Here is a 21863-nt window from a genome sequence, read left to right on the forward strand (position 1 = left end):
GTCCATCCATCCAGTGATGTGTTGAGATTCTTTAATGCACGAGTTAATGTGGGTATAAAGCATGAAACCCGCTTATCAATTGCTATCAAAGTGAATACCACCAAATATCGACTTGTTATGTGCACGGTTGCAGAATAGTAATCGTATACGGAGTACTTGGAAGCGGTGGTATCATTACTACTACTATAAGCGGACTTCCGGGCGGTGGGTAATCAAATGGGTTTTCAAGGCAAAATCCTGGTATCTACGGGCTCACAGAGCTCTACAAGGAAAGTTTCTCTTCCGCTTCCTGTGTAGAAACAGGTGGGGTACAAAAGGAAAGATAAGGTCTAGAAACTTAGTAAAACTTGTGCTCAAATTCAGTGACTTTGTACATGCAGAGTGACCCCCTCGGGTGACTCTTATACTTGTTATCAAGCCTATTCCTGGTGTCATCAGTACCGACTACTACTACTCAGCTAACCCACCTCCCAGCAACAATCTCACAAAGCCCTCCTCAGTCTAGCGGAAGAAATATGGAGATGTCTGGTGACATGCCGCCTGAGTTGCTGGAGAACAACGCCGAACATGCTTATTTCATGAAGCAGGCGTTAATGATGGTAATTGTATCTTGCCCTAGTGACACTGGAGATTGGTATTCTTATACTCGTTCTAGGGAGAAAAAGCCCTTGCAACCGGTGAAACCCCGGTTGGCTGTGTTCTGGTGTATGACAACAAGATTGTTGGTTCTGGAATGAATGATACAAACAAATCTATGAATGTAGGTGAGCCAGCTGCCTGAATCATCAATCCCAATGGAGAACTCGGAAGTTTCAATGAATCTTCCAATTTCCCTTGTCCCTTGGGAGAGTCCCCCTCAAAGCAAAATTAGAAAGCGCTTGTGAAATCTAAAACCATAGCCGGTCTTATCAGGGTACAAGACATGCCGAGTTCATTGCCATCGGAGAAATGCTCCAAACTTATCCTAGGTCAGCACTGCGTTCAACAGACCTCTATGTAACTGTTGAACCGTGTGTCATGTGTGCATCTGCTTTGAGACAATATCAGATACGAAAAGTATACTTCGGCTGTGGAAATGACAGGTTCGGGGGAACCGGTAGCATTCTATCACTACATGCCGAGTCCGTTCTTGCCTTCCCGCGGACCTACACACCTAGAACCTAGAACTAATTCATGCTAGTCGCTCGATAGATCCACCATACCCGGTGCAAGGCGGGTTGTTCCATAAGGAAGCTATCATGCTGCTTCGGCGCTTCTACATACAAGAAAATGAGAAGGGTAGGTGGCTAGCTTCTGACAACTGTGACAAGGAAGCCTTCTAACAGACTCTTTCGAGCAGCGCCCAAGCCCCGCCCTAAAAAGCACCGTGAATTGAAAACGGATTTTGACCAGGAAGTCCTCATCGCCTCCCCTACACCCTGAGCGGGATCGGGTTGTACTTAGTCGAACGGCCGCACAATGAAGGAAGCTGAGGGCTAAGCATCTTCGATGTCATGTAGAAGCGATCAAGGTGAAGTGAGGAAAAGGTTCCATTTAGGTTTTGCGTTGTTTCAGGAACTAAATATACAATATCGCGCAAGAGCCAATGAAACGTTAACGAGCCGATCCTTATACCGTCTTTCATGTCACAAGTTTAGGAGCTAGCTTGCTTCAACCGCTCGGCTTCCAGCTCCCGCTCGGCCTGCTGATAGTACTTGGCCGTGTCGACGCCATGCTTGTATTGCAGTTAGTAACAAAATTTATACCCGACGCTGATGGTTGTGTATGAAAGGTGATGGCTCTTCCATTGTACTTACCTGGTCATGGTTGACAAGGTTGAACCATGGAAGAACATGGATGAATAGCTCAGAGTATCTAGAGTTTCGAGCAGCAACGCCTTGCAGGTATGAAGAGACTTTAGATGTGCCATATAGGGATTCCCCTTTCTTGACTTTGTCCACCATCTCCTTCATATCCATATCAGCTTCCCTCGAATTCTCCGTGAAGCCATAGAAGCGGTCTGCACAAGAACGTTAGTACTACAAGGGCGTAGATCAAAACAACTGCTCCATGGTTGCACTGACTGCAGGATCTCTGATAGACCACGTGGAGACCTCCAATAAGGCCAATGGCTGTTGCTAGGCGCATCACAGGAGCGAACCCTCCCCTGCCGACGTGAGAAGGGCTCACTCTTTCCATAACCCAGAACGCAAGAGGAGACGCAGCGGCCATTCCGCCGCCCACTGCGTAGTCAGAGGGTCTTGCATATCCGAAAACTCGTCTCAAGTGCCTGGTTTAAAAAGTGAGTCAATTGCAATATGGCAACGTCAAGCTGGTCCATACGGGTCGGAGTCAATTAGCTACAAAAGCCAAAGTTAGCCGCAAGATCCGTAACTCCATTTCAGATAGAGAATAATCAACCCTACCGGGTAGTCTGTATTGGCCCGCTTTGGGGGAACAAGAATTGATTTGTGATCAGTCGCCATTGTGACCGGGCTGGGACAGTGGAGGATGAATTATAATGGACGTTTCTGGATTGGCTTCCGCTTCATTGGAGATGGAAGTCGGACGGAGTTATGCCAAGCCCAAAGCCATACCGATTGAAGACTAGCAGGTATTCATAATTACAAAGCCTAAGTAATGCATAGTTGCAGTTATGCTGAAAAGGTTTTGTAACCCGTTGTCACGCTAACCCGACCGCCTACCCTACTTTGATGATATGATACTAGTAGTACTGATCTTGCCTTTCCTGGCAAATTGGCTGAGAACCTGGCACGCGTCTTGAGCGACGCGTAACGCTATCCGTTTACAGCTGTTCGAGATGGTCATTTGCGGACTTTCATCGAAGTATGCGTACTACTTGTTCAGTCAACAATAACCAGATTTCATGAGAAAATTGTCATTTTCACTATTTTACAAGTCATCAGTAGGTTCGTTGGATGATGGAGAAAGATGTGGGCTACTCAAACCCATCAATGGGCCATGATGATGCATTGTTCGATTATGATGCCGGCTTAGAGAGCACATTGCAAGATATAGCTGTGGATTCAAACAGAGGTGGACCCATTGCTGCACCTGTATTAGGCTTGGATGAAAAGGTCACAATCACTAAGCAGCGACGATCTACTGTCAAGCTGGATGAGGGCCGGTGAGACTGACAACAGGGGGGAGCGCTCTGAATACAATGCTTATTGCTCATTAGATTACTGTCACAAGCCGGCATACCAAAACTGCGTTCTACGGCGAAGACCAAACTGAAATTTAAAGGGAAAGGGCATGAGGTCTGCTGAAACCGATTCGTACTGTCGCTGAGGGACGACTGCGTAGCTAACTGTCTCTCAAAGTTTTCGGACGCCGCTCGATTATTAAATTTCTACCAACTTTGGCTCGATGATTTGTTCCCTCGCGCGAAGTTCGCCGATGGATTGGCTATTATAGAAAAATTGGGTCATTCGAAACGATTACAGACGATGCGACGAGAATGGATAGACGAGGAAAAGCCGAGACTCCCCACAACCGACTCTGAAGATGCGCAACAAACGGAGTTCCCGGGTCCACATGTCCATGACAATAGTATGTCTATCGGGCATCTAAATGAAGCCGACGCGATTGTGGGCCAAGGAGATAGCGTGGCACAGGGGCTTCCAGCACATGGCATTGGAGAGCCATCCTCACTTACGCTGGGAGACGCTCCTCAGCAGGGAGATTTGTTTGTGTCGGATGATGAGAGCGTCCCAAGGGAGATCATAGAAGGTACTCATGATAACGATGATGATGATGATGAGCTGGAAGCACTTCTACGAGAGCACGAGGATGGTATTTTTGATAATAATAATCTGTCAGGACCAGATGCATGGGCTTGAAGCAATAAGCCTATGGGTAACCTGGGTTCCATAGACAACATTGATGTTTCGAGCAATACTACCACTTAGGGCACCAAGACATGTTTCGTATAGTGAACTAATTAATTCTATTTCAACATGGCGCAGACACGGTCTAGCCAGCCCCCTTTTTTTTTCCTTTTTCGAAAAAAACCCTTGCTCTTTCCCTCTACCTTGAGAGTCACCGTGAAATATAAGGTACAAACGTTATCGAAAGTGCTGTGCTTCAGCAGATACCACCATAATGTGCTTTCTTCTCTTTCTCTTCTCCTTTCCTTCCCCTTTCGTGTCTGCAATGGTTTATCAACTGGTCTAAGTATAATCTACAAGATTGGTAAGGCTCATGAAACATGCCATTGCGCGGGACTCTTGATGAAGTGCCAGTGTATCTCCAATTTTTCCCTAGCACTAGCTTTTCGTTCATGCTAATGCTGCCGGCTCAGTGAACACGGAGAATTGTCCACCACCGCCGGCCCAGTTTAACTTTTTCCCACGAACGGCAGTATTCTCGATGACAGTCGCTATTTCAATGTCATCCGGTGTACCCTGACCTGTTTGATAGGTGGCAGAGAATCCCCACGACCAAGGACGACCATCAACATCAATGACGAGCGAATGGTCTGAACCGGCTGCAACAGTATTTGCCTTGACTCCAGGAACAGCTTTAGGCTCTATCAAGATACGAGGCCGTCCCCGCTCGTCCTTAATAACCGCATCCTCAGGTAGACTGTCGATTTTCAGACCTGTTTGGTAGCCGTCCAATCGTCCCCATACAAGGCACTTTCCATTATCAGCGATGGCAAGCGAATGATGGGCGCCGCCGCAGATCTGTGTAACTGCTTTCCCAGATAGCGACTCTACTGCGGTGGGATGCACAATTGCAGCTTCATCGTCACCGGCACCAGCCCTGATACCCGTTTCGCCGAAACTGTTCAAACCCCATGCGTAGACCTCTCCGGACTGATGAACAGCGAAGGAGTGAAAAGCCCCACAGCCGATATGCACAATATTCTTCGGCAGGCCAAACTCGCGCGGCTGCAGGCCGTTCAACCTGTTTCGCTCAATGATACGACGGCCCAGTTGGTTTTGCTGGCCCGAACCCCATGAAAATACAGCACCTTTTTCGTTCAGTGCCAGGACATGATTATCGCCACAAGCCAGGTGTTTGATTTTCTTTAAAGACGGTATCAGACTAGGCGTAAGCTGGACTTTATTGGTGGCATCAAAACCTAAGATACCATCATTGCTCTAATTCGCCTCTTAGCCTAAGCAGTTCTTTATACAAGGGTATGCAAAGCTAAACTTACTCTGAATGTTCCCCAACCATAGACTTGACCATCATCCGTAAGGGCAAAACTTGAGCTGTCGCCAGCAGCAACTTCAACGAAGACGGTGTCTTTTGGGAAAGCCTCTGACGGAATAGCAGTGGGAGTTGATTCGTGGGGATTTAAAGCAATGTCATCATCGGAGTCCGAGTCTGACTCATTGTCGGCTTTGTCGATATCTTTGTACCCACCGTCCCAAGTAGTATCTCTGCCAAGTGCTCCTTGGTCGTTGACGCCCCATGTAAGGATCTTGTTGTCATACGTAAGTGCAACGCAATGCATCCCACCAACAGCGACCTGCACGACACCGACACGGTCCGCTGGCAAGTTGGCATTCAACCGAGGCCGCTTCACGTCAACTGCATTCTTAGCAGATCCCAGGCCCAACTCGCCAGAGCTGCCTTCGCCGCACACATAGACATTTAGTCGAGTGGTTGGCGCATGGTTGATGACCACCTTCGGCTTCGGTTTAGTAACCCGGGGTTTAGCAACGCGGGCCTTTTTCACATCGCGAGCTGGAGCTTCATCGACAGCTTCCGGCTTCCGCTTCGCACGTTTCGCAGGCTCAACTTCACGCTTCTTGCTTGCAAGGTTGTCATCCGTTCCACCACCCTTCTTGGGAGCCGTGGCAGGTTTCGCGGTTTGTCTTTTGGTGGTCTTCTTGGGCTTCGCAGGGGCCTCTCGCTTGTCAGTTGGAGCTTTGCGAGCAGTACTGGTCGTGGCGGCTGTCTTCTTCGCTTTCGTCGTTGTTTTGGTGGATGCCTTCGTAGCTGCCTTCGTCGTAGTAGTTGTGGTTGCTGTGGTCTGTTTAACCTTTGCCGCCGCAGCTGATGCCGCAGCCGGCTTGGGTGCGCTTTTCTTGGGCGGCATAGTCGCTGTCAGATTAACAACTATGTCTTGGCTGATTGGCCGTTGCAGTGATACACCGGAAGCGTATCAGGGGCTTAGGGAGTTGGAAAAAGAAAAAGGCTCACCAGTGACCCAGGTAATGAGCTGTTGAAAACGAAAGAAGATGGAGGGAGGTGGGGAAGAGAAAAGCCACCGAAGAGGCGCTGGACGATTTGAAAAGAGAAAAGGTACAAGAAAGGGTGGGGAATGCGCCCACGCGATAAAAGTTCTGGTGTTATTGTTGTTATTGTTGTTGTGTTTTTGCGATCTGATTTCAGAGCAACACTAAAGAACAATGGCACCCGACAAACAAAGAACACCGTTCTTTGAACACACCAACTCAGAAAAAAGATGCCTAGCAGTTTTCATATATTTGGCTAGAAGAGTTTTCTTGGTCATTCACATCCCAGGGACGTTTCTTTGTTTTTCTTTCTTTGTTCTCCCCCCTTCTCCCCTAACCTCTATTGAATATACTATCTTATCTCGGTGCCCTTGAGTACAAGATAAGCTATAGTACCGGCCTGGGAACTATGCCTGCATGAAGTTGGTTAATTCCGAGGACTCAACTTCTTCCATTGCTCAGGCATTCTTGACTACTAGTAGTAGGGACTGCTATCTCTTGCCAAGCTGCCATATGTAGCAGTAGACGGTCCTCCCAACTGTTCCTGTAAAACATCCATCGTGACTTCGCTGACAGCCACCTTTGGTCTTGGGGGATACATTTTTGTTCTCAGCAACAATGGTGTGTTTTACGACTCGGCATTTGTAGTAGTAGTAGTAGTAGGGGACTCAGTAGGGGGTGCAACCCGAATTCTTCCACACATAATAACATTCTGACCCAAGGGCATCCATTTCACGTCCCTAGGATTCAGAGCAGCGTTTGGCTTGCCTTCTTGATCCCGCTTGGAATCTGGGCTCACACTTACTCCACCGGAGCCAAGATAGGTTGGAGCGACAGTAACAATGATAGTATCAATAAATTCGGTGTATTCGGGGTTCAAAAGCTCACTCAAAACGGTCCCGCCGCCTTCGATCATGACGCTTTTGATCCCCTCAGATGCCAACGCACGTAGTATGGCTTCCCAGCGCAGCCGCCAGTTCTGATTGTACTCCATGATACGGAGATAATCGCCCCCGTAGCCCTTCAGCATCATCAACTTTTGTGGGTCAATCCTGGCTCCTGGGGATACCACTACCCACGGCGCCTTGCCTTTCCCTTCTACTGCAGTCCTCAGCATTCGGCAGTCTGGATGTACAGGCCATCGTCCTGTGGGATCGACTATCACTGGCCGCGGTTGCCACATCCTTCCAAGGCCACCGAACCCACCTGCGCCTTCCAGCCTACAGTTGAGCCCGGGGTTGTCTGCAAGCACTGTTCCAACTCCGATGAGGATTGCGTCATGACGTGACCTGAGATAGTGGGTCATCAATTTAGCCTCTGGCCCGGACAGCACAGTTTGCATGCCTGGCAGGAGTGATATCTTAGAGTCCATCGACGATGCATAGGACAGGGTGACATGAGGGAACTGGCGGCGATCATTGTGCTTTGGGAGATAAGGCTCAAGAAAATCTAGAGGGAACCGAGGGAAGGAGAGCGTATCCGGGGGCAAAGATGCGTGTATGGCTGTATTCGAGGGTAACTTGTCGCCCGGAGTATTGCCGATACCATCAGCCGCTCGCATCCTTACAATGCCGTGACCCTTATGATATTCATAGCCTTCATGCGCCACAAGTTTAACGTCGGGGTTCTGTATCCTCCACTTCGCCGAGACATTGCGCACGTCCGTCACTGTACAGAATTTGCCCCCAGCTTCAACAAGCTTTTCAGGTTCTTCTTGGAACTTCGTGAAAATTGAGGAAGGTAGATACCCCTTGATTGCTTCCCTCCGCGCAAACTCCATTAATCCAGAATTTCGCTTCACTCGGTCAATATAATCAAGGTCATGTGAATGTACCCGACTGCTCCCTGGAGTTCTCGCTATCGTCACCGTCGAATATGCTCCTTCAAACTTGACAACTTTGATCTGGAAGTTGCAAATACCACCCTCCCGCACTCTCTTCTTTCGGGGGCGTTTGCCCTCAGGAAGAGGACGAGTTTCTGACGTACGATGAGTAGGGCGTCGCAAACGACACATATAATAGTCCGTGGTGCAATGTCCTTCTTTGCTGGAATTAGACCTCTGTTTGACCCATACATTGTCGATAAACGGCCAATAAGTCTCAAATTCCTCCAAGCTAATCTCTATGGGATCCTTGCACTCGAACATCACTTGGCGTATCCTTGCAAGATTGGGGGGATTACTGATGAGATTGTGGTTTGTGGCCGAGCTTGAGTCCCTTGACCGGGACTCACAGCTGGGATCGTCGACATCTGCTTCTCTAGGGATATCGTCGCTCGCGGAGTTGTGGTCGCTTCCTATCTGCACGGGTCCTTGTATATCCAATCCCTCTGGTCTTGCAGACTCCGTCGCATTCCCAGAGATGTGGTCGGTTTCGAGAACCGCATCGTGGGGTATGAGGTCGGCGGGCGTTGTATTATTATTGTGGTTGCGGTTGTTATCATTCTCGTAGAAAGCCACCATGCGTCCGTTCAATGGAGCTTCTTCCAGTCCATCTTTTGCACGGTTCGGAGCATCATCGCACGATGAGCCCGACCCAGAGTCGGGCGATAATGATTTTGTACTCGTATCAGACGCGTCTGAGCGGTCATGTTCCATGTCGAACATCGGAGTTTTCTGGGGCTAGACCAAGGGCAGCTTGAGAGACACGTACGGTGTGGTCCAATATCGGGTCGAAAAGGCCCCGCAGCTAGCCTGCTCATATCATGGCTCAGAAACGATGCACTTGTCGGGCTGCTATGTGGAAATACGTGACGTCTGTTGTCTATTAGTGCGAGCCACTCACTTCTAGGCGCTCTTCCTTGACTAAAAGTGTTCAGGGTCAGATTAATCCTTGTGCTGTCAATTCCCTCCGTCATCCAGCCGACGTTCTTGGCACCCTCTCTTGCGGAAAGCGCCCGCGTTTGCCGGAAACCAAGCGCCATTTATATAGTTATTCATTGGTACGCGTCGTAAATATGCAGCTCTACAAACTATAGTTTAGGTATCGAATGAATGCTACAGAGTAACGATTACGTTGTGTTGTTGTAGCATCTACCTCAGTCGCCGACAAATAATTGCATGTGGAATCTAACTCGAGTAAAAGCCAATACTGAAGTCAAGAACGCGCTAAAGCCCAATGCACCCTCCTATTGGGCTGGCTTCTCAATAAGCGCCGATCTCTGCTCCAGCTCGCGCCAGCGTCTCATATACTTTCGGCGGCAGCTTGTATTTGACCATCCCCGAGAAAATCATTAAATCCTTGGCCATGACGAGCAACTCATCCGCCAGTCCCTGCCTAATCTCGTTCTCATATGTACCAGAGTTCAGCCGTTCCCTTTCGTGACCAATACATGTGATACACCACATGATCACATGGCCGACATTATGGGAAATTATTGGGGGGAAGGACGAGAAGGCTTGGGCAGCGCTCCTAATGTAGGGAACGGAGCCTCGGGCCCGCAATGGAAGAATGCTCAGATCATTAATAGCCTAGACGGAAACCGTTAGTTTGGTCGCTGCCTGTCAACCCGAGTAGAAAGATCAACTTACATCCAAAGCCGGCGTCCATTTTGCTGCCTCAACCTCCACCTTAGCTTCCATCATCCTAAGCAACAATCCACATGCATCGCGATTGACTTGCCGGATTCGTTGGTAATACATCGCATTTGCGTTATACAACCCAATCATATTCCTTGCCAGAATAACCGGATTATCCACGGTTGTTAAGCTGAGACTGCCGCCGGCCTCCAGTTCATGTTCATCGGTCCGAGGCCTCAAAGGCTGCAATTTCAGGGCGGGTCCACCCAATTCTACAGCAACGGCGTCAGATAGCGCTCGATTGATGATATCAATGACGCGGTCGTAGTCCTCGGCAAGATGATACAACAGGACCGCGTCCGTTATAAGGCCCTTGTCATCGGCGATAGCTGCTGCTTGCAGAGTGATCGTCTTGAGGAACTCATCTTGATCGACCAGTTTGATCAAGCTAATACGTTGTTCAATCAGTCCCTTGATTCTGCTTCCATCTGACCTGATGTCGCCCAGCAATTTAGCAAAGTCCCTGGTCTCGAGGATAAATTCCCGTAATGCTTCGTGGCATACAGAAGCTTGGGATTTACCCAGAGCTCCGGGCAGGTCGGCGTTAAGGCATAACAGCGTAAAGTAATCAATGGCCGCTTCCACATATCCCGTCCGGAATTCTCTCGTGTATTGCGTGATTAGGTAGCCGAAATTAATCTGTGGGTATTGCTTCACAGTAAAGGACACTGTGGCTGTTAGTCTTGCCTATAGCATTCATCACGGCATATCGGGTTTCCACTCACATATCTCTTCACCTGACGTGTAAAAGTCTGAGACGCGCAACACACCATAATATGCCAAGGCAATGGCAAAGTGCACAGCTGTGATTGGAGCATAAGAACCAAGGTATGAAACAGCTTGCTCAAACATTCCTCCCAAGATTTGCAGGAAGAAAAAGGTTCCATAGCCTCCGGGCCCCTCTTGGCCTTTTCCAAATACTCGCTGACCAATCTCCGTGATATCAGTTTGAATGTCTTCGAGTCCAAAGACGTCGCCGGCAATCTCCTCCGCTCTATCATCTTCCCTAGCCATACTGAACTGTAACCACATCCAGTCTTCAACACTTTGATTTATACCGTCTAAGCGCCTGCGGCCAAGTTCACAGCGTCCGATGATTTTGTAGCAAGCCATACGGTACGGATCAACTGTGTTATCAGGCGCATTGCGAGATCGTTGTTGATATTCGCCGTTGATCTTTTGTTGCAGATCTCTAGGCAACCGTCGATTCTGCGCATATGTAGTCATATATGTCACAAATTTGTGATCTAGAGACCTAAAACCGGGATCCTGGCTCACGTATTCTGCAGCTTCGGTAACGAAACCACAGCGAAGGAGGTAGAAAATGAGAATCCAGCAATAATCCTGGCCAACCATCTGCAACTCCGTACCATCAGGAGCAAGGTCTTTCCGTGCCGCTCTGAGCCGAATATAGGCACGAATCTTATTGGTCACAGTTGGTATGCCACCGAGTTGGGCCTCCCGAGGGTTTTTGGTAATCACACTTTCAACCTCGTCGTAAAAGAGCTTTTCCAGGAAAGACCTAGAGCCCTCAACAATCCGTTTTCTCAGACTTACTGCTCTGCGCGAATTTGGGCTCTCATCCAAGTAATCTTGGGCAAACTGACGTTCCACGAGAGCCGAGGGATCATTCATGGTGGTAGCATCTGGAGACTCCCCAACAATGCTTATCAAAGCTCTATAAGCATCGTACAATTGTCGAGGTACCTGGTAGAGTCAGTCAACCGCGTACGGGGCTTTGTTTGAGGAACTTACATCGCCGCCAGCATGCCCTTCAACATCGGAGAACTCATGAAGGATCGGAAATGCTCTAGTATGTAGCCTAGCAGAATTAAGTTGCCGAACCTTGTCTGCATAGTAGCCCATTTTCTCTCGTAAGAAGCGAAGATCAGAGTGACCCCCCGCACCCTCATTGCGCTCCGTAGAATCTTCGAAGAGTCGGAGGCTTGCCGTCCCTGTTCCTGGGGTCCCGATGACGGACTTTTCTAAAGCGGAGCGTCCGAATACACTTCGCCGACCTGAAGGCGTAGGGCCGTTTGTGGATGCAGGGCCGAACTGTTTAGGTCGCCGCATCGTGCGTCCAAAGCTACCTCTTATATCGCCAGCGCCATCGTCTTTTTGCGCTAGCCCGAAGTGCTGGAATATCTTCCGGCGCTGTTCCTCCCAGTCCATGTCAACCTTCTCTTCCAAGAATGAGTCAAAATCTTTCTGGGTCCGAGCAAGACTCTCATTGATCATCACTTGACGACCACGCTGTTGTATGTTTTTTAGGAATTTTTGGTTGTCTGGGTCAAAAGAGTCTTGTTCTCTCAGTGGTGTCGATACCGATGCCTGAGGGTCCAAAGCCTTCAGGTCCCGCAAGGCGTGGCCAGGAGATACACCTGAAGCCGCGAGCAGATAATGGCTGGTTTAATAGAATATCAGCCGACAAGATCTGAAGCAGAAGGAGGTTAACTTACGCTTTGCTGTGTGGTACTTGAGGTTGAAATTCCTTTGAGCCACCAGCACCAAGTTCCCGAGCTTTTCTGCGAATGTCGTCAAGACCCAATTGAAGACTTGGCAGCTCCTCGAAATTGCCGTTTTGAGCAATTGCAGAGATTGGTCTCTTTTTTCCGCGTTCTAGTAAACTGTTGAAAAAAGCCGGTTGGGTCGTCTGGCTGGACGGTGGCGCTGCATTGGCTTGTGCCTGATCTTGTGCAAAGACCGAGCTCGAAGTAGGCTGCTGTTGCACTTGCGACGGCTTTGCGAAACTTGTTCCACCTGTAAGGCCCGGCGTTCCAGATTGATTCCCAAAGAGACTCGATGATTGCGTAGCAGCTCCTAGGCCACCCCCTCCAAAGAGGGAGCCGGTGTTCGTCGAGGCCATTAGAGGATATGGGGGCTAATGCTGTCTGTGTTTATCCAGCAGTCACGGAACGTCCACTGTAATTGCTATCCAAATAGATATTGTAAGCATGATTTTGTTTAAAGCAAGTTTAAGAAATTGCAGCTCACTGTCAATAAAGTAAGAAGAGATGAATATGACACCTTTTCTTGAGATCGACCCTGATACTGTCTTCGCTCGGTTTGCGATTCGACAAGTCGGTTGATAAACTGTTTTGGCGTGCAGTCCCAGATTCCGTAGGTATGTCGGACTTACTTTTTTGCCGAGCTTTGTCGGGCTTACCGGAGATCAGTGATTGACCGCTTTCCCTCACTTCAATTCGCTATTCACTTTCCAACTCTGGGTAGTCGCTATCAAGTATTGGCGCGTGTTTGGCCCAGCACATTAATTAGCATAACCAATTCCATCCCAGGGGAAGGCTTGACGTGCCGCTACACAATGCCGGTATTTCAGGCCAAGACGTTTCGACGCGCAACAACAGCATCGTCTACTCTCGGAGAACGAATCGGCGCGGCCTACCGGGCTCATCTAACTAAACGCCCATTCCTACTCTTCGGCCTTCCTTTCATTATGATAATAGTTTCCGGGTCTTTTGCTTTAACACCCGCTGCCGCTCTGAGGTACGAGCGGTACGATCGCAAAGTTAAACAATTGAGTCAAGAGGAAGCGATCAATCTAGGCCTCAAAGGGCCCGATGGCGATGAGGGCATCAAGCGAAATCCACGGCGACGAGTTATTGGTGACGAAAGAGAGGAATACTATGTCAGTATACCCGCCTATCGGTCAAGCAAGATCTGCGTAATCTAGTTGGGATGTGGGATAGCAGCTAACCTGGTACCATTGCTACAGCGGCTTATGGCCAAAGATCTTGATGATTGGGAGCAAAAAAGAGTACAACGCTTCAAAGGCGAGCCTGATGGAAAACTCTGAGATGCGCCACGTTTGCTTCCAAATTGACCTTGAGCCGATGTGAATCACTCTTTGGCGATAGCCACATAAATGCGACCTCCTTTTCCCTTTAAACCCCCTTAACAAGCCCGATGTAGCTCAGTCTTACCTATGGTCGCACATTGGTATGTAATGATAATGATTGGCGCGCGTTTGCAATGTGAGGTTGACGAACGTCACTGATATTGAACCCTTTTTATAGAGTCGACAAGTACCTTCCAAGGGCCAGACTATGAAGGTTCTATATCATGCTTCCTTCTTGGTGATATCTGCAGTTTCGCCTCGTCGCAGCAGACGCTGATACGACTTCATGTATGTTAGTAAGTATGTTAGTCTTAGTGGTACACCACAAGCACCTACTTGTTTTCTACTAATGCCTCACTTGTCCCGTACCAAACGAAGCATGTCCAGCCAGCAACTATTCATAATTGACAAGAAGCGATTCCTGAAATTCCATACCTCCCAGGATGTATGTGCGAGAAAGACCCGAGCTGAACCGCTGGCTTATCCTCCTAAATGTTGGGTCAAACTCGTGCACAGCACCAAGGTCACCATAGTCGCGCATGAACTACACCCTACTCTTTCCAATGATACGCAAGCCCACTTACACAAAGGTCATGCGTCTCCCAGCTTAGGCAGCCTTAGGCAGCTAGTAGTAACCTTGGGTACATGGCCCAAGCTATGTACTATGTATTTCGTCTATTCTGCGATGGAGAGTAGCAGCTAGAGCCAAGTCAGCTGGCTGCTTTATCAAGGCTTTGTTGCCACCTGTTAGTGCGTAGTCGCGCTATGCCTACGAATTTGACACAAATTATGTCGTGGGACTTTACGCGGATGTGGGGGAGGAAACTAGATTCCTTCCATCATCAAAGAAATGCGTAGAGTAAGGAAGGGGGGGGGAATTGAATTAAACAAGAAGGGAGGCACTTTAGCAGATTAAAGCATCTGTTTGTCACCAATATTAGTGCTCTTCCACATCTCCACACATTTATTCTTGTGTGCTTCATTTCTGAATTAAATCGTTGTAGTACTACTCATGATGAAGTCTCGCCTTCCTGTTGCGCCCTTCGGATGGGCTTTAGGGAGGGGGAATGAGTGCTGGGGTTATGATGGACTCGCCACACCCTTCCCGGTTCCTGGTGGCTCTGAGCGATCCAGACCGGCCGCTGCTGCGTGGGTAACGAGTGGCTCTGCACACTTTGCCGCTTCCCGAGCCTCTGCCACCAACCCATAACGTCATATCCAGAGAACGACTTCGTTCCCTCCGGTTTTCTCACCAGCCCATTCGCTCTTCCAATGTTGGCCCCCGACTCCCCTACGTGCTTGAAATGATGGCTGTGGATCAGTGATATCAGTCATATCCCTGTGTCCCCCACTTTCCTCCCCTCAAGTCCTCCATTGGTTTAGAATTCTGCTCTGCTGGAAGTACGAGTTTTGGGCCCCTTCAGTGAGACGTGGGATCCTGCAACTGCGGCTTTGGTCAGGAGAGCACGACCTCCTCATGCCTTTCATCGGTCACTTAGATTCCTCATCACTGAGTGCTTTTACCCGCGAATCCATTACATTCCTTCAGTAGGACACCACTATATTGCATCTGAATCTTCTGAGATTTTGCATTTCACCAGGCCGATTACGCAGTGTGGCCACCATCGCCTCCAGCTATCTGTGTATTTGCCCCTCCGCATTTACCCGTTCAGACCCTCTTCTCAGCCCGACCCCTCGAAGACAGGTTGACGACGGGTTCATTCAGAAGCCTACGTTCTCATTCAGGCTTAGTATCTACGCCTTCGATGAGTAGCCACTGGATTTCTGTTGACATACTGAGACAGACCAGTGTGTATACTTTATGGAAAAGCAGTGTTTTCTCCCCACCAGTTGTCGGAGAAATTAAACTCGCTCACGGTTTCTGAGATTGTTCTTCACATTCGGAGATTATATCCATCGCGCTATGGCAATGACTGTTTGAATGTTGACGTGTCATCTAACAAGCTGGCAAGCAGAAGGAAGGCACTGATATTTCCTTGAGAGTTTGAAAGTCATGTCGGCCATGACAGGTACAAGATCACCTACGTCCCCTTGGCCCCCGGAGTGTCAAAACCTGCAGCTCGAGGGTTCCTCTACTCCATCGGCCCTTTTCACATTGCGTGAATCTCAAATGTCCCCGCTAGGACATGGTATCAACCCTCACAACTCGGTATCAGAACGCTCGGGTCCCAATTACTTCTCTATTAGCGTGGAAAGCCCTGGTAATCCAAGGAGAAGCCGGGATGCGATATCATACACTCAGCCCCCGGTTTCTAGTCCCAAAGCACAGCTCTTATCCAAAAACAAAGCTTTTGAGGATTATGTGGGCCTGCCGAAGACCGGGGTAGTGGCCGATGACGAACACAGAGAATCACCGGTATTTCGGCTTTCCTGGAATCCTAGCCTACAGAGACGGAGTCCGATACCTTCCCGACAGGATGCATCTCCTTTGAGGCAGACGTCTACTCACGGGCATGGCGTTTCGGTTGAGCGCTGCGCAGAGCTTCTCCGGTCCTCTCATAGGGATATCATGCTGCTGGATGTAAGGCCTTACGCGCATTTCGCGAAGGGGTCTATTAGAGGATCATTGAACCTTTGTATTCCGACAACCCTTCTCAAGCGACCATCCTTCGACACGCAAAAATTAACAAATACGTTCACGAATGAAGCTGACAAAGAGAGCTTTGCGGGGTGGAGGAGATGTCGTTACATAATAGTCTATGATGCTGCCACATCTGACATGAAAGACGCCGGTTCGCTGATGAATGTTCTTAAAAAGTTTACTGCAGAAGGGTGGAGCGGTGAGGGATTAATACTTCTTGGGGGCTTCAAAGCTTTTTCATCTCGCTTTCCCACTCTCATTCAAGGACAGCAAGTTCCAGTATCCGACTCACCCGCGGGAAGACCATCTCGAATGCATATTGATCTTCCAAGTGTCGCACCTGTTGCAGGCGGCTGTGCTCTCCCCGAGTCCTCCCATGCCGCGATCCCTTTCTTCGGGAACATACGACAACACATGGATCTCATCGGCGGTGTCGGTCAGATCCCACTTCAAGTACCCCACAGTTTTTCAGAATCCAAGAAACGCTTACTCCCTCCTTGGCTGCGCGAAGTGTCAGAGTCCTCAGATAAAGGCCGCAAAGTTTCAGAAAAGTTTCTGGGTCTGGAGAAAAAGGAGCTGGAACGTATGAAGAAGGCATTGTCTTACGAAAAGTCTACCGATGCCGCTACAATGAACGACTCTTCGGAAAACTTTCGCGTGGCGGGAATTGAAAAAGGCACAAAGAATAGATACAACGACATTTACCCATTCGATCATTCCAGGGTGAGGTTGCAAAATGTGTCGCCCGGAGGCTGCGACTATGTGAACGCAAATCACATGAAGGCAGCTTATAGTGGTAAACATTACATAGCTACCCAAGCACCCGTACCTGATACGTTCAATGTAAGTATATTCCTTTCGTGGAATAACGCACATATTTACGTGTCGAATGCTCATTCGTCTCACAGGACTTTTGGCGCGTTGTTTGGGAACAGGATGTCCGCCTGGTGGTTTCTTTGACTGCCGAAGTTGAACGGGGACATGTCAAATGCCACCCTTACTGGGAATCTGGCAATTATGGGCCTTGTCAGGTCAACAACTTTTCTCAGAAATTCATCTATTTGGATGCGCAAGATCCGCAGCCAACTGATATGGAGCTTGACAAGCCGGAAGATTCTGGCAGTCCCTATATCATTGTCAGGCATTTCGGCTTGTCGCACTCATCATTTCCATTCCAACCCTTGCGCGAAGTAACGCAGCTACAATATCCCCATTGGCCTGATTTTGGGACCACATCTCAACCAGCACACCTTCTTAAACTTATCGAGCAGTGTGATAAAGTTACAGCAGCAACAACTGGATCACATCCTGGTTCTTGCGATGGACGCGCAAACTCAAGGCCGGTATTGGTGCATTGCAGCGCAGGATGTGGCCGTACTGGGACATTCTGCACAGTGGATAGCGTGCTGGACATGTTGAAGCGACAACGCAGTGCAGCGCATGCCTCGGGTGGAAATATGAACCAATGGTCCCATACCGACAATGTGGATCTCATCGAAAGAACGGTAGACGACTTTCGAACGCAGAGGCCAAGCATGGTGCAAAATTTGAGCCAGTTTGTTCTGTGTTATGAGAGCGTCTTAGAATGGACACTTGCGCAGATGGGGAAAGAGCAAGATATAGGAGGTTGCTGAGGGGTCTTTCATTACGGTTAGACGTTTAGACACTGGGGATGGTCGTGATAGTAGACGGCTTGGATATATTTCTCGTTATGTCATATGCGTACAGGGTTTAGCAATGAAGTTTTGGCCCTCTGTACATCCCTCATTTCCCCGTCTTCTTCGAATGATCAGGCACATATCAGCATAGCGAAGACACTGAATATTTCCTATCACCGGTTACAATCTTCCAACTTTCCTGCTTTTAGATAAGCCCTGTAGATCACTTTGCCCGAGAGACTGTGTATAATATATCGGTCGGTCAAAGCGGGTGGATCCGGACAACATAGCGGGTGTGCTCTTCACTAGTACATTAAGTGTCTAGAATACTTCCTTACATTTAGCAAATACTATCCTGCCATTTCAGAGCCGCATCATATTCAAGGTCTCTAGTTAAACCGCAGCAAGGTAATTGATTGTAGAAGCCAGAAGGATGAATGCAAAGTTATGAGAGTCGAGACAGGCAGGCAACAACAGGTAACGACGGCAGCGGCGGCGGCTGCCTGAGATTCTGCTCATATAAGGAAAGCGAGCAACCCCCAAAGCAAATACTAAGCAAAGCTCGTCCCTGACTATCCACAATACTTTCCGGTTCTATTTTTGAGCTAGAACGTAAGACACTACTACGCACCAGGTTGTACAATCTCATTTCAACCCTCCTGAGTGAAGTACTTGGGCGACCTTTCCGAATCCTCATTTGACATTCAGCCTCAAAGAATTAGTCTGAATCTAGTGTCATGATCCTAAACCTCCCACCTGAACTTATTCAACTGGTTCTTCAGAACTGCAACACACCTGCTTTCTTAGAGGCAGCTTTCTCCTGTCGCATTATTCATGAGATCGCTTCCACTTGCCGAGAGGTTCTTCTGCATCACCTACGGCGAACACCGGGCATTGTCAATCGAGACCTACGCTCCCTCAGCTCAAAACAACTCTTTCGCTTGTTGACAAAGAATGCCTTCCAGCAATTATATGGTGCGCAACATCATGCAGATCGTGTAATTTATGACTTTGGGAACGATGTTCTCGATGTCAAAGCATCCACCTTTTCAAGTTTCGATCACCAAACCCTTGCTCTTGTCGCGCGCGGCCGGGAGAAGGTCTATCTTTTTTGCATTGAACATGGCCAGCTCAGACCCCTCAGAGAGATCAATCTCCCTTATGACCGCCCTGGGATATGCGAAGTCCTCCAGACGGCGTTTGATGGAGATGGTGGGCTCTACGTCCTTCAGCGGTTTGTGCCTGCCATGGACGTGACTGATACAAACGCAAATCACCCATTTATCAAGCAAGCAATGCAGTCTAACATTAACGGAATGAACTACCTCTCATGTCACTCCCTTGACTCGCCTGGCGAGCCCGTTCGAGTGTGTGCTTTCCCAGATCATGCAAATTACAAGCCTCTGGCACTTGCAGCTATGCCAGGCGGCAGCTTTGCTATTTCGTGGCAGCACAATTACGATTGTAGCGAGAATGAAGTCGTGTTATACACGGCTTCAACTAATCCGCATAGCAGTGCAAAGTCGGGTGTCATCGGTTCGTTTTTCCCTTTCTCAATTAACATGAAACTTTCGCCAGACCTGCCTGATTATGCTGACGCAACCTCAGATATTAGTTACGATTCTTGCGTCCTTCTGGAAAGGACGAGAGAGCAGAATGAAGGAGATAGGTTCGCCCAATCTAGAAACACTCGGAACTGTCTTGTCGGAAAAGGGCCCGTGGTGGGACTTGCGTTCAATGACAGATCTAGTCAATTGCTATATCGGTACCGTGCACAAGCCTTGTACGGTTCATTCCAGAAGATCGATCTCTTGCCTTTTCCAACTCAGTCTGTACTATATGAAAACTCATGCCCCGTGCAATTTTCAGATTATTTGACGCTGTTGTTCGGCATTGGAGTACCATTTTTTGGTACACATGAAACCCGGGTGCAGAATGGTCTCTCAAGATGCCACTGGAAATACCTTTCTTTTGGAATAGCCACACATCGTGAAGAGGACTGGACTGTCGCGTGCCTCCTGACCTCTGAGGCTGTTTGTCGAGCCAGTAACTGCGAGCATGAACTACATCTTGAGCGCGGACGGCGGTTACCGGACTGGACGATCGTGGCTCGTCTTCGTGGCTTTGAGAACTCGAATACCTCACTTGGTTGCATAGTTGCAGCTTCCAGGTTGGGAACTCGCATAGCTGTTGCGAACTGGAAAACAATTTATATCTGGGCGCTGGAGCCAGGCGCGTTGATTGAACATAATGCAACCGGATTTTACCCGGTCTCATCTTGGCCACCAGGCTCTGAGGCGATTGATTTGCAGCCTATAGCCCTCTCACTTGATGCTGTATGCTTTCAGCTACGCTTTGGTTTAGGTGAAAATGACCTGGTAGCCATTACAGACAGAGGTCTGGTATACTGTGATCTCGACCCGTCCGGGGGTAGTCACAGAACAGTCTATCAATTGGGCATGGAAAGTGCACCGGGTTCTTAAGAGCTTCTGGGCAAAGTTTATATTCAAGTGATCAGAAGTTGCGGATTTTTTTTGCTAACACTCCTTCTAAATCGTCGGTCACTGATTGCATATTTGATCGTGACAATTAGAGCTTGGGGTTAACAGTAAGCAGTACATCAACTGCGAAGTACAAAGATGGGACGATAATTTGAGTAAACATGTTCCATCCCCTATTCTGAACCAATTAATTATAGCACGGATCCATTGCACTTTATCATAATATAGACATGAAGCTCCGATTCCGGTGAGAGTGGGCGCATGCTACAAGTTACCATGTCAAGACATCATCTGGCCTACCTCTTCTGATCCTCCATTCTGGGAGGCGAATAATATCAGTGCTAATTCCCGTTTTCAAAGGGAGATGTATGGTAACACCACATCATCTATTTGCGCATAGCTGATGCCGGGACACGCTCGCACGTTTCAGCATGGTTATTTTTTCCCTTTCATGCCAGAGCCCACCGAGCATCTGGCGAAACTGGAATATGAATGTGGCATATGAGCTGAACTGAAGACGTTCTAGAGGGGACGCATAACCGGCTGGGACGACCACATTGATTTTGCTCATAATTAAAATAAGTCTTGGGGGGGTTTGCACCCAGCAACAAACCTAGCCAAGTAACACTAGTATACCATGTCTAAGGAGAACAGTTGATCTACGAAATGATTGTGTCAAGAATCTACTGGCTTTCCCCACCGCCAGACATAGCCAAGAAGGTGACAATGAGGAAAACCCACCAGTATCTAGATACGTGTTAGACCATTCAGCCTGGACGACTCAAGAGGTGGTGGGGGCGGAAAGCGATAGTCAGTGGGATGACCTACTTTTGGAAGATGGTTTTCTCGACGACTTCCTCCGCATTCTTGCCATCCGGACCAAGCACAATAGGCTGATTGAGATGTGGGCGTGGACCCGCTTGACTAGACAACAGCTCCAGCTTTGGGCTTACTGGCGTAGAAGGAGAAGAAGTTGATGAGGTGGACGGCAGCAAGTCAACGTAGTAAATATTGTTGGATGGGCCGACGTGAAGCCGAATTGTTGGCCTGTCGTTCTCACTCCCTATAAGGGAGGACCGTGAGGCGAGGGTCCCTACCCATTGTTTGGTGTTGGTAGACGTAGAGGTGTATAAGCCCAGGCGGATCAAGTCATTGGATACATCCTGCGGTTCGTTGTCACCGCACGCTGCAGCGATATTCGTTGATGAAAAGGTGAACTCCGGTTGCAAGGTGGTCGAATCGTAGGAGACGTGAGCCAGGACGGACGGTTCGGGAGAAGCTACAGGCCAGCATAGGATCTCGGCTGACTGTGGTTGAGAGGATGAGGAGATGGCTGCGGAGAGGGAGAATAGGGAGAGCGCAGGAAGGAGATTAAAGTAGGAGGACCGCATGATTCCTGAGCTGCAGATAAACAGTTGCTTGATCAGTTGAGGCGAGGTTTTAAGTTTGGAGGGGAGGACGTTGTTTGAGACAAG

The 21863-nt window shown here is 48.8% G+C and overlaps 10 protein-coding genes across 10 annotated transcripts; 5 read left to right on the top strand and 5 right to left on the bottom strand.

Annotated features, from left to right (window-relative positions):
* Window positions 1–279: 279 nt before the first annotated feature.
* BO79DRAFT_290586 (nucleoside deaminase) lies at window positions 280–1422 on the top strand (the record flags this gene model as incomplete). The annotated part of the gene is made up of 5 exons (XM_025688904.1): window positions 280–599; window positions 656–760; window positions 913–1121; window positions 1181–1278; window positions 1340–1422. Exons 1-5 carry the CDS (start codon window positions 516–518, stop codon window positions 1420–1422), a joined length of 579 nt encoding a protein of 192 aa, XP_025535096.1. The 5' UTR covers window positions 280–515.
* Window positions 1229–2496, bottom strand: BO79DRAFT_203023 (putative NADH-ubiquinone oxidoreductase 21 kDa subunit). Its single transcript, XM_025681690.1, has 5 exons — window positions 2406–2496; window positions 2323–2339; window positions 2064–2269; window positions 1797–1999; window positions 1229–1714 (listed from the first exon to the last, which is right to left on the bottom strand). Exons 1-5 carry the CDS (start codon window positions 2463–2465, stop codon window positions 1634–1636), a joined length of 567 nt encoding a protein of 188 aa, XP_025535097.1. The 5' UTR covers window positions 2466–2496; the 3' UTR covers window positions 1229–1633.
* A 342-nt stretch (window positions 2497–2838) lies between these two features.
* Window positions 2839–3904, top strand: BO79DRAFT_211421 (Chromosome segregation in meiosis protein 3). The gene is made up of 3 exons (XM_025683020.1): window positions 2839–3127; window positions 3182–3260; window positions 3324–3904. The coding sequence occupies exons 1-3, from the start codon at window positions 2922–2924 to the stop codon at window positions 3840–3842; spliced, it is 804 nt and encodes a 267-aa protein (XP_025535098.1). The 5' UTR covers window positions 2839–2921; the 3' UTR covers window positions 3843–3904.
* Window positions 3905–3999: 95 nt separating this feature from the next.
* On the bottom strand, window positions 4000–6061 carry BO79DRAFT_211422 (Ran exchange factor Prp20/Pim1; the record flags this gene model as incomplete). Its single annotated transcript, XM_025683021.1, has 2 exons — window positions 5168–6061; window positions 4000–5108 (listed from the first exon to the last, which is right to left on the bottom strand). Coding segments are annotated over exons 1-2 (1711 nt in total), but the record flags the coding sequence as incomplete, so codon positions are not given.
* A 713-nt stretch (window positions 6062–6774) lies between these two features.
* BO79DRAFT_181305 (RibD family protein) lies at window positions 6775–8799 on the bottom strand (the record flags this gene model as incomplete). The annotated part of the gene is made up of 1 exon (XM_025680142.1): window positions 6775–8799. The coding sequence occupies one exon, from the start codon at window positions 8797–8799 to the stop codon at window positions 6823–6825; it is 1977 nt and encodes a 658-aa protein (XP_025535100.1). The 3' UTR covers window positions 6775–6822.
* A 436-nt stretch (window positions 8800–9235) lies between these two features.
* Window positions 9236–12842, bottom strand: nic96 (linker nucleoporin NIC96). Its single transcript, XM_025688905.1, has 6 exons — window positions 12766–12842; window positions 12231–12702; window positions 11527–12175; window positions 10497–11478; window positions 9724–10439; window positions 9236–9663 (listed from the first exon to the last, which is right to left on the bottom strand). The coding sequence occupies exons 2-6, from the start codon at window positions 12635–12637 to the stop codon at window positions 9337–9339; spliced, it is 3081 nt and encodes a 1026-aa protein (XP_025535101.1). The 5' UTR covers window positions 12638–12702; window positions 12766–12842; the 3' UTR covers window positions 9236–9336.
* A 251-nt stretch (window positions 12843–13093) lies between these two features.
* On the top strand, window positions 13094–13585 carry BO79DRAFT_221780 (cytochrome c oxidase assembly protein COX16; the record flags this gene model as incomplete). Its single annotated transcript, XM_025683532.1, has 2 exons — window positions 13094–13417; window positions 13505–13585. The coding sequence occupies 2 exons, from the start codon at window positions 13094–13096 to the stop codon at window positions 13583–13585; spliced, it is 405 nt and encodes a 134-aa protein (XP_025535102.1).
* A 2056-nt stretch (window positions 13586–15641) lies between these two features.
* ptpA (putative protein tyrosine phosphatase (Pyp1)) lies at window positions 15642–17863 on the top strand (the record flags this gene model as incomplete). Its single annotated transcript, XM_025678917.1, has 2 exons — window positions 15642–17072; window positions 17138–17863. The coding sequence occupies 2 exons, from the start codon at window positions 15642–15644 to the stop codon at window positions 17861–17863; spliced, it is 2157 nt and encodes a 718-aa protein (XP_025535103.1).
* Window positions 17864–18463: 600 nt separating this feature from the next.
* BO79DRAFT_211425 (F-box domain protein) lies at window positions 18464–20506 on the top strand. Its single transcript, XM_025683022.1, has 2 exons — window positions 18464–19423; window positions 19496–20506. The coding sequence occupies exons 1-2, from the start codon at window positions 18625–18627 to the stop codon at window positions 20368–20370; spliced, it is 1674 nt and encodes a 557-aa protein (XP_025535104.1). The 5' UTR covers window positions 18464–18624; the 3' UTR covers window positions 20371–20506.
* Window positions 20507–20937: 431 nt separating this feature from the next.
* On the bottom strand, window positions 20938–21855 carry BO79DRAFT_290595 (uncharacterized protein). The gene is made up of 2 exons (XM_025688906.1): window positions 21217–21855; window positions 20938–21135 (listed from the first exon to the last, which is right to left on the bottom strand). Exons 1-2 carry the CDS (start codon window positions 21777–21779, stop codon window positions 21072–21074), a joined length of 627 nt encoding a protein of 208 aa, XP_025535105.1. The 5' UTR covers window positions 21780–21855; the 3' UTR covers window positions 20938–21071.
* Between the last annotated feature and the right edge of the window lie 8 nt (window positions 21856–21863).

The sequence above is a fragment of the Aspergillus costaricaensis genome (genome assembly GCF_003184835.1).
Source record: "Aspergillus costaricaensis CBS 115574 unplaced genomic scaffold BO79scaffold_42, whole genome shotgun sequence".
In the NCBI taxonomy this organism is placed as follows: Eukaryota; Fungi; Ascomycota; class Eurotiomycetes; order Eurotiales; family Aspergillaceae; genus Aspergillus; species Aspergillus costaricensis.